This window comes from Chionomys nivalis, chromosome 26, assembly GCF_950005125.1.
Source record: "Chionomys nivalis chromosome 26, mChiNiv1.1, whole genome shotgun sequence".
In the NCBI taxonomy this organism is placed as follows: domain Eukaryota; kingdom Metazoa; phylum Chordata; class Mammalia; order Rodentia; family Cricetidae; genus Chionomys; species Chionomys nivalis.
The window spans coordinates 16,015,426-16,031,252 of record NC_080111.1 but is presented as its reverse complement, the minus strand read 5'-3'; the positions used below and the strand labels follow the sequence as shown (position 1 = coordinate 16,031,252).

General features: G+C 40.9%; 1 protein-coding gene and 1 non-coding gene across 2 annotated transcripts in view; both read left to right on the top strand.

Annotated features, from left to right (window-relative positions):
- Rint1 (RAD50 interactor 1) overlaps positions 1 to 5,463 on the top strand; it is a 39,205-nt gene extending 33,742 nt beyond the window's left edge. The window contains exons 13-15 of the mRNA XM_057758820.1: positions 511 to 691; positions 764 to 882; positions 3,819 to 5,463. Of these exons, the coding sequence (XP_057614803.1) occupies positions 511 to 691; positions 764 to 882; positions 3,819 to 4,011 (493 nt within the window). The 3' untranslated portion in view covers positions 4,012 to 5,463. The remainder of the gene's footprint in view (positions 1 to 510; positions 692 to 763; positions 883 to 3,818) is intronic.
- Positions 5,464 to 14,745: 9,282 nt separating this feature from the next.
- On the top strand, positions 14,746 to 14,851 carry LOC130867151 (U6 spliceosomal RNA). The gene has a single exon (XR_009056418.1). It is a non-coding gene; the product is annotated as a U6 spliceosomal RNA (small nuclear RNA).
- The last annotated feature ends 976 nt before the right edge of the window (positions 14,852 to 15,827 follow it).

Here is a 15,827-nt window from a genome sequence, read left to right as displayed (position 1 = left end):
CTATTCTTTTGAAATTTACTCAGAAATAAACAAGTGATAATGTGGATTTCACAGAGAAGGGATATAATCTGGTTGACTAGCTCGGGTTACAGAGTAAAGTGCCCTGTAGTCCATGCCCTGTGTGTGTGTCTCACAATTTATTCTCCTGCCTGTAAGCCCTAGTATGGTGCCTGCTCACAGAGAACTGTCATCAGTTTGGAAGTAGTATTAGTTTGTTTGCTAAAATCAGAACATAAGATTAACTGGAATCTTTTTAATTCTAAAGATAAGCTTTAATTTTTAGCTTACAACAATTGAATTTAGGGTATTTTCAAGCAAATATTAAATAATTAAAAGTTAAAATATAAGTAGATACATTTATTTCTGGGAGGGCCTTTAATATCAGACATTACTTTTTTTAACTCTATAATTCCCCCCAAACAGTACATCTTGAATTTAAAATGATTTGTTGAAACCTTAAGGATACGGAGTGATAAACGTCCTTCTGGTGAAGGTTATTTGTTCTTTTAGATGGTTGTCCCTGCCGTCTCAGTCTGAACAGGCAGTGATGTCCCTGTCCAGCTCAGCCTGCCCACTCTTGCTGACCTTGCGGGATCATCTGCTTCAGCTGGAGCAGCAGCTTTGCTTCTCATTATTCCGGATTTTCTGGCAGATACTTGTAGAGAAGCTGGATACATACATCTATCAAGAGGTAAGCCAGTGGGTGCTGGGGACTGGCTGTGCTGACGAAAGCTGCTGTTATATGTATTGCTCTTTGTTTCAGATAATCCTTGCTAATCATTTCAACGAAGGAGGAGCAGCCCAGTTGCAGTTCGATATGACACGGAATCTTTTCCCTTTGTTTTCTCACTATTGCAAGAGACCAGAAAACTACTTTAAACAGTAAGCCTGATGTCTAACTGTAAATATTGGTGTATCCACTTGTTAAAGAGTTGGCTTCTTTTTTAACAGAGTTTCATTGATATTGGTTGCAGTAATATCAATTAAAATCTGGAGCTGGAGAGATAGCTCATAAGTTAAGAGCACGTGACGCTCTTGTAGAACACTGGGGTTTGGCTCTCAGCACTTACATAGTGGCTTACAGCTGTCCATGGTTCCAGTTCTGACACACTCTTCTGGCCTCCACAGGCACCAGGCACATACAAGGTGCATAGACATGTACAGGCAGAGCAGGCACCTAAAATTTAAGAAATATATAAAAAATAAATTAAAACCTTAAAACATCCATTGGGTATCTATTTTGTTTTCAAAACACAATAGGGAAACCAAAATAATGCGTGTGATCCACATCCTCAGAAATTACATGTTGTACTTGCTACCTAGCATCTAGTTCACTGCTCTTTGCTTATTACTGGGAGAGTAAACAGAAAATGAATTCAGATATAAATCTACCACCTGCAGAAAATAAGAAATCACAGCTAGGTTTAGTCCCTAACAGTAGCCTAGACCAGAGGAAAATGAGTTTTCTTATAAATTTAATATTAGTTTTAGTTCTAAGTATAGTTAACACATGAGAACAATTACTAAGAATCTAGTAAAAATTTTCTTGATTTAAAATTTACATTACGTATAGGGTTTGTGCAATTTGGAAACATTCCTTTAAAATATAAAAGCTTATGCTTGTTTATTTCAGGAAGCTATGGTTGCTTCTGGTTTGCTTTTCTTTTTTTGAAGTGGGGTTGCAGGTATTCCAGGCTGGCCATGAATTAGTATGTAGTAGCAGAGGATGCCCCTTAGCTTCTGGTCCTCCTTTCTCCCTCTTCTGAGTGTTGTGAATGCAGGTACGCACCCTCCACACCCCCAAGTTCTCTCCCACACTTCATTCGTTCTAGGTAAGCACTCTACCTAGTACAGTAAATATCCAGTGCCTGTTTGTTTATTATTATTATTTTTATTATGTTTTTTTCAAGACAGGGTTTCTTTTTTGTTTTAATTTTTTAAACAATCTTTTCTCATTTTCCTCAGCTATTCCAGTTCCCACTCCTCCCCTCCTCCCACTCTTTCTACATCCTCTCCCCACCGCCCCCTTCACTCCTTAGAGAGGGTAAGGCTTCTCATGGGAATCAGCAAAGCCTGGCACATCACTCTGAGGCAGGACCAAGGTTCTTGCCCTATATCTGTGCTGAGCAAGGTATCCCTCCAAAAAGAATGGGCTCCAAAAAAACCCTTTCAAACACTAGGGATAAATCCTGGTCCCACTGCCAGTGGCCCCGTAGACTTCTCAAGCCACATTCAGAGCGCCTAGTTTGGTCTTATGCAGGCCCCCCCATCAGTACAGAGCCAGTGAGCTTCGCTAGCTTGGGTCAGGTGTTCTGTTGGCATCCCCATCATGGTCTTGATCTCTTTGACTCCTCCCTCTCTATGACTGTACTCTAGGAACTAAGCCCAGTACTTAGCTATGGATCTCTGCATCTGCTTCCATCAGTTGCTGGATGAAGGTTCAATGATGACAGTCAATCTGATTACAGGGGAAGGCCAGTTCAGGCACCCTCTCCACTATTGCTGAGGGTCTTAGCTGGGGTCATCCTTATGGAATCCTGGGAATTTTCCTGGTGTCAGGATTCACACCAGCCCTGTAATGGCTCCTTCAATCAAGAGAGCGCTTTCCTTGCTTTCCCTCTCTGTCCTTCCCACATCTTGGCCATCCCATTCCCTCAAGTTCTCCTCCTCCCTCCCCTTCTCCTGTCCTCTTCCTTTCCTGTTCCCCTCCCCCCATGCTCCCAATTTTCTAGGAGATTTTGTCTATTTCCCATTCCTAGGGGGATCCATTTGTGTCTCTCAGGCTTCTCCTTGTTACCTAGGCTCTCTGGGGTCATGGACTATAGGCTGGTTATTCTTTGCTTTACCTCTAATACCCACTTATGAGTGAGTACATACTGTGTTTGTCAAGACAAGGTTTCTTTGTATAACCTTGTATGCCCTAAAACTAACTTTGTAGACCAGGCTGACCTCGAAGTCACAGAGATCCTCCTGCCTCTGCCTCCTGAGTGCTGGGATTAAAGGCATGCACTACCACTGCTCAGCTGATTTTTATTTATTTTTTTATTTTTTTTTTAAATTTTTTAGTTTTTTTTGGTTTTTCGAGACAGGGTTTCTCTGTGGTTTTGGAGCCTGTCCTGGAACTAGCTCTTGTAGACCAGGCTGGTCTCGAACTCACAGAGATCCGCCTGTCTCTGCCTCCCGAGTGCTGGGATTAAAGGCGTGCACCACCACTGCTCAGCTGATTTTTATTATTATTTAAATTTTTAAATTCCATATTCTTGTGTGGAGGTCAGATGGCAACTTGTGGGAAATAGTTCTCTCCTACCATGCAAAACCCAAGAATTGAACTCTAGTCACAAAGCTTGCCAGCAGGCACTTTACCCATGAACCATTTTACCAGCCTTTCTATTTCTGTTGTGGTTTTGGTTTTCTGAAACAAAGTCTCTCCGTGTAGCCTTGGGTAGACCAGACTGTCATAGTAGAAGTAGAGAGACTTCCACTTTGTTTTCCTGTGCGCTGGCATTAAAAGTGCCAACATCTCCAACCTGTTTTGCTTTTCGGCATGTTCATTTTTATTCCTTTTCTCTTTTCCCCTATGTCCTAATTCTACCTAAGATCATTGCTATATTTAATAATCTGTTAACATCAGTTTACTAAGACAAACTAATGATCTGTTAACCCTGTACACTTTGTGTAGTCCCAGCATATTTAAAGAACTAAGTAGTAAGTCCACAGGTAGTCGAAATGGCCGTGTAGATTCTCCAGTGGTGATTGTCATCCCAAGGATGGTGCAATAGAGAATCTGTCCTTCCCTTCTTTTTTGTCTTCCTAAACAGTGTAAAAGAAGCCTGCATTGTTCTGAATTTGAACATTGGTTCTGCATTACTCCTGAAAGATGTCCTGCAGTCAGCTTCCGAGCATGTTCCTGCTACAGCAGCCTTAAATGAAGTTGGAATTTACAAACTGGCTCAGCAAGATGTTGAGATTTTGCTCAATTTGAGGACAAACTGGCCTAACACTGGAAAATAATGAATCTTTAAGAAAAGGGCTATTTAACAAAGAAAACAGTTGGATTGAAGTTGTCTGCTAAAAGTTCTGAATTAACGAAACTGGACAAATGAAAACTTGGTAGAATCATTTATTATCTTGAGTTATGATATCACCAAAGCAATGAACATGCTTCCTCCGTCCTCCTGCTCCTAAGAAAACAGAACAGAAAACTCAGCTATGAGAAGCAGAGTAATTACAAATTAGAATTACAGATAGGCATGCAGACATCTGAAGACAGTGTGAGAGCAAAGGCCAGCCATAACTGACCTCCACTTTGCTAATCAAGGGGAACTATTGTAGAAAGCCGAACATACCCAGTACATTGTAGAAATACTAAGTTACGAATGTATGTTGATAATTGAGGTTCCTGTATCCAGTTTGGGATTTTACTATGTTTATATGAGAAATGCACAGTGAGTTGGGAGTGGTAGAAGACACCTATAATTTCAGGAGGATCGCTGTGTATTTAAGACTTGCCTGGGCAACATAGATTTTGTCTCACCAGAGAAAAACGAAACAAAGCAAACCACACCACCCCCAAACCAACAACACAACAGTTTATGAGATGGTGGTTAAGCTATAGTTGTTCCTAATTTTCAATTCTCATGTCCTTTCAATTAAAGTATTTGTTGTATTTGTGTGTGTGTTCATGAGCAGGTGCGTGTGTATTTGTTCATGTGTGGGATATATAGGTGTGTGTGCATGCCTGTGGAGGTCAGAGGTCAACCTTGGGTATTGTTCCCCAAGATGTCCACCTTGTTTTGGAGACAGGGTCTCTCACTGGGACTTTGGGCAGGCCCAGGGTTCTTCTGTCTCTGCCTCCCCTAGACAGGCATTACAAGTGTAAACCATCATGTCAGGTTTTACATGGGCTCTAGGAAGTGAACTCTTTATACTGATTTGTTAGTGAGTTAACTGTTTATGCTGACTTGTTAATGGCAAATACTTTACTCTTTACCACTAAGCAACTCCTCAGCCCTTCCTGATTCTATTTCTTGTAATAATGGCAGTATTTTTCCTCTGGTTGAAACACTTTAGGATTCAGTAACTGCTTTAGTCATTTGCCTGTGGTGATAATTTTGTAGCTGACGAGATACAAATTCTGTGTGTGTGTGTGTGTGTGTAGGTGTGTACGTGAGTGTGTGCACTGGAGGGCAGAGTTGATGTTGAGTGCCTTCCTCAATTGCTTCCCACCTTATTTTTTGAGACAAGGTCTCGGTGAACCTGGAGCTCATTGATTCAGCTAGACTGACTGGCCAGTGAGCTTTTCCCAGTGCTGGGGTTACAGACATGTGTGACTGTGCCCAGTTTTTTATGTGTAAGAATTTAAACTCAGGTCTTTATAGTTGTCCAACAAGCCCTTTGCCAGCTGAGCCATCTCCCTGACTGGAGACAAAAATTTTAGATTTTGTTTTTCCTCTTAACATTTGGTCTATGGTTTTTTTTTTTTTTTTTTTTTTTTTTTTTTTTTTTTTTTGAGACAGGGTTTCTCTGTAGCTTTGGAGCCTGTCCTGGAACTAGCTCTTATAGACCAGGCTGGTCTCGAACTCACAGAGATCCGCCTGCCTCTGCCTCCCGAGTGCTGGGATTAAAGGCGTGCGCCACCACTGCCCGGCTTGGTCTATGTTTTATGTGTAGGACTAGAGATCAAACTCTGAGCCTTGCTCATTCAAGTCAAGTCCTCCACCAACTTGATTAATAAATCCTCATAGAGTATAGTTTTTAACACAAATTGAGCTTAATTAGAAGATTTCTGCACCTATAAAATTTTATTCTGGTTTTCTTCCCTAATTACTAAGTAAGATGACTTTTATTTAGTACTCTCAATGCTGTAATATCTCAGCCTAAAATTGTTTGGCTGCGGACTCAGCTGTTCAGCTGGTCTTCCAGAGGACCTGGATTCAGGGCCTAGCACATAACAGTCGCTCACAACGGGCTGTGACTCCATCCCATGGGATACAGTGCCCTCTTTTGCCTCTGAGGGTATTGCATGCATGTGGTACACATTTAGGCAAATGCTTATACACTTAAAAATAAATAAAATCTCAAAAAATTAATTTCAGGCCTGCAGCTAGTCTACATTATTGACATTTACTTCACTGAAAGTAATCTTAAGAAAATACTTTAAGATGTATTCTATTTTCTCAGAGAGATTGAGTGAGAGAGGAAGAGATTTGGACTTGTTTTGTAGCTCAGACTAGGGTTGAACATGATCCTTCTGCCACCCCCACTTCAAGTACTGGGATTCTAAGCATGCATGACCATGCCTGCTATTATTTATTTAAAGTCATATTAATCTATAATTATGATTGTGTGTATATGTATACTGTGTGTGGGGAGGGGAGTGTCATCATGTATGTGGACATAACTTGACGTCAGCAGTTATCTCTTTCCACCTTATGAGAGTCCCAAGGTCAGGCTCTGGTTCCTAGGCTTGCACAGGAAGCACTTTTACTGTCTCAGCCTTTCCACTGCCCTATTCTATATATACGATTTTCCAACTGTTGTGCAGAGCTGAGGGCTATGGTAATTCTAGCAGATGGACTCCTCACTTCATATCTGAGAATTGATGAGATTTTCTTTTTATTTATTTTTTGACAGGGTGTCTGTTGGGGACCAGCCTCAACAAAAATACCACTACCATTTGCCAGGGTAGGGGCATTGGAATTTAGGAATACAATAATAAATAAAGAATACAAAAATGCAAAAATAACAAGACAGAAAAACAGAATAGTACTGGGAAAGAGTTCCAGTGAATACTGAAATCACCTGCATTTAATTGCCAATTGCTTAAAATAACCCTGACCCCAAAAGGTAGGAGTAAGATTTAAAAAAAAAAAAACTGCATTAACATGATGCAAAGAAATGAACAGATCAGTTGAAGGTCGCAGGCTACATTCACAGTAAACATTCCGTTGTTAGGACCAAACAAGTAACGCTCACACCCTAGACCGAAACATTGTGTAGGCAAACGTACAAAAACTCCCTGGGTGGAATCCAATGTTATCTCCTTAAAGGAACTGGAACCTTAATTGGATCCTTAGACTTTTACTTCTCTATTTCTGAAATACAAAATCTGACTATTAGCCACACCTGTTGACAATAACCTTGAGAGAGCAGAACTCTGGCCTAAATCTAGGTGGGACCTTTGAAGTAGAAACACAATAATCTTGAAGGAACAGAGGTAAGTTCCACCTCTCTGACCTTTGGTCAAGGTTAAAATATACTCACATTTTTTGGGCCTCCATGGGTGTCTACATACCCCTGCCTGTTCTGGAATTCACCATATAGGCTTCCCTCGAGCTCACAGAGATCTGTGTTCTGGGAGTAAAGGTGTGTTTCAACATACCCCACAGTGATGCAGTTTCCTGTTGAGAAAAGAATGAGCTGCCTATCATTACCCCTCTCCTTACCCAGGGTGAGTTTTCCTTGTGTTCACTTTGTAACTACTTGAAAGTTAAAGGGAGTGAAATACGTCACTCAAAACTAAGAAAGCTTGGTAGGTAAGGTGCTTGCTGTGCACGTGTGAGGACCTACCTGAGTTTGAATCCTCAGAACCCATGTAAAGCTGCTCACACTAGGGTGAACTCTGCTTCTACAGTAAGATGTGAGGTGGAGATGGAGAATCCTATAAGTTGTGGACTAGCTAGCCAGGGTTCACAGTGCTGCAGCAAGCAACTGTAGGAGGTGAGAACTGACACCCAAGATTTCTCTGACCTTTACATGTGTGCTATGGCTATGCATATACACATATTACACACACAAACACATGCACACACATACTCACACACCCACACACTAAACAAGAAAGGGTAGTGGTACTTTGTGTGCAGTTGTGTTCAGAATCATACCATGGCCGGGCGGTGGTGGCGCATGCCTTTAATCCCAGCACTTGGGAGGCAGAGGCAGGCGGATCTCTGTGAGTTCGAGACCAGCCTGGTCTACAAGAGCTAGTTCCAGGACAGGCTCCAAAACCACAGAGAAACCCTGTCTCAAAAAACCAAAAAAAAAAAAAAAAAAAGAATCATACCATGTTACTAAAATATGAAAAAGTTTACACTTTGTCCTGAATTTATCCAATTATTAGATGCTCCTTATCATTGAAAAGTTCAAGTGTGTTAGGGCTGCAAAAGTGAGCATGAGAAGAAATGAAAATTTGTGAAGTGACCTTTATACTACACAAAGGATATGCTACCTCTGCTAGAGGAGACCATTTGGAAACATTGACATGCTGTTATCAGTAAAGAAAGGGAGCATTCTATTAACTTCGTGATTCTGAGTAAAGGCTCTTGGTTTTTCTGCAAATAAATAGTTGAAATTCATTCTTGTATGAACTTAAACTGTAACAAGTGGAAAAATAGTCATAGTGTTAGTTTTTCTTAAGATGAGCCTCTCTGCTGACACAAATAATTCCAATCAGACCAAATAGACCAAATAAAAGCTGCCCATGTTTAATGCAATGCTCCTGGGTGGCCCCAGGGGAGCATGGGGAGGGAAAGAGAGAAAAGGGGAGACCACAGGAAACCTGGAGACCAGTCAGTGAGATGTCTCTCAATTGTAGAGTTTTGGAAGTTTCTTTCAATGTACTTTCTGTTTACTTAGATAATATTTTATCCTTCTGGATTCTTTGATGGATTTGAAGAATACATTGTTATAGTTTTCCTTAGTTGTGATAAAAGATAAAATAAATATAAATATTGTAACTGTAATTCTTGCTTGATACCTATTGTTTTTTTCCTATGTAAATTTATTATGTTAAAATTAAAACCTTCCTTTTAATTTATATAGAAAAGGGAAGAGATGATGTGGGATTGATTCCTCTTTGTGTGCTGTGAATCATTGATTAATTAATAAAGCTGCTTTGGCTTACAGGCAGGGCAGAGTAGAGCTGGTGTGAAAACTAAATTGAATGCTAGGAGAAAGAAGGCAGAGTCAGGGAGAAGTCATGTAGCCACCGAAGGAGATAGACACCAGATGGAAATTTGCCAGTAGGCCACAACTACATGGTGATACACAGATTAATAGAAATGGGCTAATATAAAATATATGAGCTAGCTAGCAATATGCCTAAGTGATTGGCCAATAAGTGCTGTAATTAATATAGTTTCTGTGTAATTATTTGGGGCTGGGTATCCAGAAAACCAACAAGCACCCTCTGCCTACAGGTACGTATTCACTCATAGGTAGATACAAGCTGTAAAGCAAAGGATAATGAGTTTATAGTCCAAGACCCTAGAGAAGCTAAGTAATAAGGAAAACACTAAGAAAAACATAAATAGACACCCCCCCTCAAGGGGGAAAGGATAAGATCTCCTTACAAACTTATTCCCTTTGATGTTCCAAACCAATGCCTGGACCCACCAAGGATCTGGCTCAGGCCTACTCTCTCTGAAGTCCCACCTATTCCCTCAGAGGACCCAGGTTCACTCACATCCAGGCTGACAGAGGTCCTGGCTCTGGCCTAGACTCTCACCCAGACTCACCGAGGTCCTGGCTCAGGTCTACTCCCTTGAAGGTTCTGGATTCACATCCAGACCCTCAACAGTCTCTGGCTCTGGCTCACTCACTCAGCTGTTACTCCCTTGTATATGTTCTGGTGGAGATCGTTGGCTCTGGATCTGATCACTGGGTCAATCCTGATGCTGGGTTTGCTCCTGGCTTCCGCTCCTGGTGGAGTTTGTTGTCTCTGTGTCTTAGGTAACTGGTTCAGTACCACTCCGGTTCTGGTGGAGGTCATGGACTCTGAGTCAGGTCGTTGGCTCAATCTTGGTCTGTCAGTGTCCCAGTGCTGGGTTAGTTCCTGGCTTCTGCTCCCAGTGGAGCTTGTTTCCCCATTTTTTTTCTGTCCTACGTGAAAACGTTCACAACAAATCACTATGACAATATTATTCCTGGAAATGAAATCCAAGTGGGATTTTTTAAAAAAACGATTCCATGACTGTTTTAATTTTCTCTGACTTGGTATTTAGTCTGGCATGGGGAGTGGGGTGGAGAAAGAGAACTGCAAGCAAGCAAGCAGTGTTCATGGTGAAATATGTCTTTGAAAGGACACTTAGATGGCAGCGAACTGCCGCTGCCATCTCCCTTCCTCCTTCCCTCCCTCCCTCCCTCCCTCCCTCCCTCCCTCCCTCCCTCCCTCCCTCCCTCCTCTGTTCTTTCAGTCCCATTCAGTCCCTCCCTCTCACCATGCCCTAACCCTAACAATCCTAACCCTAAACCCTAAAACCTAACCCTAACCCAGGGCATCAGGCTTAGCAGCAAACAATTTTAATGAATGGGGCAATGTTCTAGATTTCAATTGTAGTTCTGGGAAAGTGTTATAAACAAATGTTTACCTTCCAGTATAAACAAATTTTAAAAAATATATGGTCATATAAAATTTTCCTATGCACAGGATTTATTATTCAAGTTGTCCTGTGTTCCTCTATCCTCATATGAAATTAAGTTTACAATCTGAAAAGAAGACAACAGTTTACTGTTATATATATTATATATTATATATACTGTTATATAACTTATATATATTAATAACATACATTATAACAGTATATATATGTATATAAACACACACACACACATATATATAAAACATATGATATTAGCTGAGCACCAGTGAGATAGCTCAGTGGAAAAGGTCTATGGTGTGGAAGGGTGGAAAACTGACCTTAATCACCATATTAAAAGGACCAAAAGCAAAAAACACAAAGTTGTCTTCTGGTCTCTACATATCTGCATTGGTCCTACAAACCCATAATCACATTACACAAACACCATAAATCTTTGTTATAAAGTAAAATCTAGTGTCATTACATTATCTGGCATCTGTGATAAATTTCCTTAGAAGTCAGTTCTTCAAGAAGAAATAACAAATGATTAACTATGGGGACAGGAATATGCATGGAAATTCAATATTTATGTGTGTATATTCTAATATATGTTTATACACACACATAAAACATCAAGCTACAGTATGAGATACACAGTTGAATGGTGATTATCCTATTTTATTACATCTCTAACAGATAATTGAAAATATTGCTTTGAATACACACATGAGGTCATTAATGTTTCTTATATTCTCTTCTAGTAAGCATTTTGACATTAACATTGTCAAATTGTGTTGGTAAAACAGCAAATGTTGGGAGTACATCATCCACTCTTAGACTTGTACTCAGGACATGGACACATAAGGATAATGGGCTCAAATATATTCTTTTTTTGTTGTTGTTTTTTGTTTGTTTGTTTGTTTTTTTCGAGACAGGGTTTCTCTGTGGCTTTGGAGCCTGTCCTGGAACTAGCTTTGTAGACCAGGTTGGCCTCAAACTCACAGAGATCCGCCTGCCTCTGCCTCCCGAGTGCTGGGATTAAAGGCGTGTGCCACCATCGCCCGGCTCAAATGTATTCTTGAATCATTACTGACATCTAAGCTGAGCTGAATAACAAACAAGAAAATCTCAAGGGAATTTGGGAATTTGTGGAAATATGAAAACAAAACCAGAAACAACAACCCACCACTATTTCATAGACACCCTTACTTTAAAAGTATAATCACACACTGCCTGATGTTTAACTAAACAATGGATCACTTAGATGATGGGGATACTATTCTACACAGTACAGCATAAAAATATCAATCAATAAATAAGAGCACAATAGAATATGAACAAAAGCCACAGAAGAAATGTAAGGACCACAAAATAAACTTCACTAAATGGATTTGTCACATATGAAGCACCCTTCAGTATCTACCTCAAATGTTTCAAAGTAGAAACCACAACGAAGTGATCTGCTATCAGTCTTCAGTGAAGATGGTAAGTAATTGACTTCCTTCAAGGTTATGATAAAAAATAAATGAAACATGTTTTTTCTTGAAGCTGAAGACAACTGTGATGTATAACGTCTTTACACAATCATTTTCATGAATAGAGTTTTTCTCTCATATGAGTTTATCCCTATTTCTTGACTTCAAATGATACAAATAGGCTTTACTCCTTACAGCACTAGAAACATGGCTGGGCAGTTAAAAAATGTTCATTCCCAAGATCAAGGTCTAATTTTTGACAACTTCCTGTAATTCTTGTTACAAGAAGATCTTAGGGTCTAACATTCTCAGAAACCAGTATGAAAAATTTACATACCAGCCGGGTGGTGGCGGCTCACACCTTTAATCCCAGCACTCGGGAGGCAGAGGCAGGCGGATCTCTGTGAGTTCGAGACCAGCCTGGTCTACAAAGCTAGTTCCAGGACAGGCTCCAAAGCCAAAAAAAAAAAAAAAAGAAAGAAAAGAAAAAGAAAAAAAAAGAAAGAAAAATTTACATACCCAGGAGTGCAGAGCCCCAAAGCCATGGATAGTGGAGAGCTCTGTCTATTTGTCTCCACAGTGACAAAATTTTCTAGGTCTTGAAGGAAAGTAAGCTCAAGGCTTCCCTCTGGTGGCCAATGTGTCCCATTATCAAGATCTTATTGAGGCCAAATCTTAGTGCATAGGGAAATTAGCCATTAGGGACAGATTGTATCAGACAGTCCCAATTTATAAAGATTTTGTAAGAGGCATCCCAGGGAGGATAGCGAATTTGGCTTCGAATTGCAAGCTCCCATTTTAAAAGTCAATGCCCAACTGTGTTGCTCAAGACTATTACAGCTCATTTGCCCAGATAGCTCTTAGGCCAGAATGGGGCTGTGAAGATTGAGTGCTAACCATCCCTAAAACAAATAAAATTCACCTCAGTGAAAGTCTGTTTTCACCGCTAGGATCAGGCTCTTGGCGGGGACTGTCTTCAACAAAAGCCCGGTAATCAACAAAAGTAAACATGAACGGGTCTCACCAGGACACAGCCGCTGTAGTCCAGGATCCGGTTTTAGCCTGGCATGACTTTCGTTGCTTCTTGCCACCTTGATCTCAAACTCTGAATGTAGCCCTAAAAAACACTTCATCTAATTTTCGTCTTTAGTCTTTTTCTGAATTTTGGTGATCCCTTTAAATGAATCACACTGATTCTTAGCTTATTCAAATCTCTAGTCAACAGCTGCCAACATCAGTTTCTACCTCAGTTTACCAAACTGTTTCCATGATTGCGATGCAATATTTCTAAGTTAATTTCCATCTTCAGAATTATATAGTTGAGCCGGGCGGTGGTGGCACACGCCTTTAATCCCAGTACTTGGGAGGCAGAGGCAGGCAGATCTCTGTGAGTTCCAGACCAGTCTGGTCTACAAGAGCTAGTTCCAGGACAGGCTCCAAAACCACAGAGAAACCCTGTCTTGAACCCCCCCCCCCCCAAAAAAAATATATAGTTGAGGGGCGTGGTGTTCAGTGGTATAGCACAAACTTAACACGTATGAGGGCTTGAGTTCAATCCCCAATACCAAAAAGGAGAAGAAGGAACTGGTTCTCAATTTAAGGGTCCTCGGATCTTTAATCTGGGACAAAAGGCTGTGGTGCCTATTTAACATATCAAAGCCGACCTGGCTGCCAGGTTGTCCCAGCATCCTTCAGTCCCTACGTGTTCCATGTTGCCCCACTCAACCCTACCCTGAAAGTTTCCCTCTCTCCCTTTCCCCCCCTTTCCTCACACAGCCCAGCTCAGTCGGCTGGTCATGTACACCCTGGACTCTGTCATATGCATCTGGCTGTTTGGCTGTTCTCTCCCTCAGATCTACAGTAAACCTTCTCCACCATACCTAGGTGCAATCGTGTTCTCCTTTTATTTCTGAGTGGCTCCTAGTAGGTCAAACACTGCAATGATGGCAATATACCCAAAGGTGTATAGGTTATTAACTCAATGGCTTGAGAGAGAAAATACAAAACTGAACTGTTATGGAATCGGATGTGGATCTAGGAGGTGAATAACCAATTCCCCCACATACTCAACAATTTAATGGGTGGGCATTGTCCCTAAAGTTACAATTTCAGACACAATCCGACCTCCTTTACTATCTTGAAGTGTAGAGGAGTCGATGAGTCTACACTCAATTAATTACACCGTAATTCCTCATTACAGGCTTTCCTTATCTCCAGCGCAATTCTGCAATGGTCTTTAGCAATTGCACTGTAAAGCAGAGACACGGAACCCACTTAAAATCACTGCAGCAGCTCCCAGCCTCACCTGGGGCCATACACTGGACTCGCGCTCCATACCAGTAGATACTTTTACTTCCCCTTCTAGAAAACCAGGAGGGATGGGAAGGCAGAAGTAAAGGCAAACTTCCAGCCTCCAGTAGGGCGCTGGGTGATGTCATCGGATCTGCACCCGCAGGCCACAAGGCCTAAATCCTTGAGAAGCTGATTGCCAATGCCCAGCAGGGGGCGACAAAAGACCATTATGGATGCTAATTGAGCTGATTTTGGAACCCAGGGTGGGGCCTTGCTGGGGCTAGCTAGCATCCCCTCTGTACCTAGGGCCATGAGGATGAGACTATGTTGGTGTCTGTGTGCAAAGCTGGTGCTGTGGTCACATTGATCTGGGTGGGATTTGGTTAATTAATTTTGCAGGGTTTTCTTTTGAGGGGGAATTCTGCAAGGGTAATGGGCAGATATGGAGACACTGGGAAGTGAGCATAATTGGGTGCATGATGTGAAATTCCCATAGAATCAATCAAGAATTATGGTTGAGAGAGAGAGAGAGAGAGAGAGAGAGAGAGAGAGAGAGAGAGAGAGAGAGAGTTGAAACTGAACAGGATGTTTAGGGAAAATGACCTCTAAGAAATTAGTTTCTGCTCACTTCAGCAGCACATATACTAAAATTGGAACAATACAGAGAAGATCAGTATGGTCCCATGCAAGGATGACATGCAAACTCCTGAAGCGTTTCTTATTTTTTATTTTGAATGGCATTATTTATAAAGCAATAAAATAATAAAAAACCAAAATTATAGGTGGAAGGGAGACATTTACTCTTAGGACAGACTTTTCTAATTTTTTTTTCTTTTAGAATTTATTCATCAATAAATTATTTAGTAGAATTAAGAAAATCTGATGGTATATTAAAGTAGGCTAGCAAATAATAGCAATACAATTTCAAGTGTTTCTAGGCATGAAGTATTCCACATACTTGAAGTTATATGCTTTGGGCCTTGTGGAAATGTAATTAAGTGCTACATTTTTACTTTTGGAAATGTGATGAAAAGAACATTTAATAAATAACTTAAAAAAAACAGTTTCTTCTTTGTCTAGAAGCCCAAAATGGCCTTGTGGCACCTTGTTATTTCCAAAGCCAGAGAAAGCAAAAGTGTTTGGAGGCTCTGACCCTTATCTCATTCCTAAGTGGTTTAGGGTTATAATTTCAGAAAGATGTTAGAGTAGCTACAAAGGCCCATTAAAGAAAGCTTATGATTAAGTGAACAGAAACTGTGGCCTGAGTGGAGACCCAGTGTTCTAGGTGGGCAGGGTCCATCACCTAGGTATAGGAACCTCTAAAGCCACACCAAAGGGATAGGGAGAATAATTTTTCCTAGATAGTCATGATGGTGCAGCACACATCCAATCCCTGGACTCTGGCAGCAGAGACAAGAAGATCTTAATGAGCCTTGCCTACATAGCAATATACAGGACTGTCAAGGCTATGTGGTAAGACGCTGTGTCTAAACTTTTTCTCATTAATTGTTATACTATCCTTTTCATTCCTAGAATTCTCCCTACCCAGTGTAGTTCCTGCATGCTATGTTGAGTTTCAGTTGGGTCTGTCTATCCATCCCAGGGTGGCCAGATCAGACTTTTCCTTTTTTTTTTTTTCTGTCTCATTTGGATTTTGGACACTCACTGAATCTAAGTATAACTTTTCTGATACTTTAGGCTC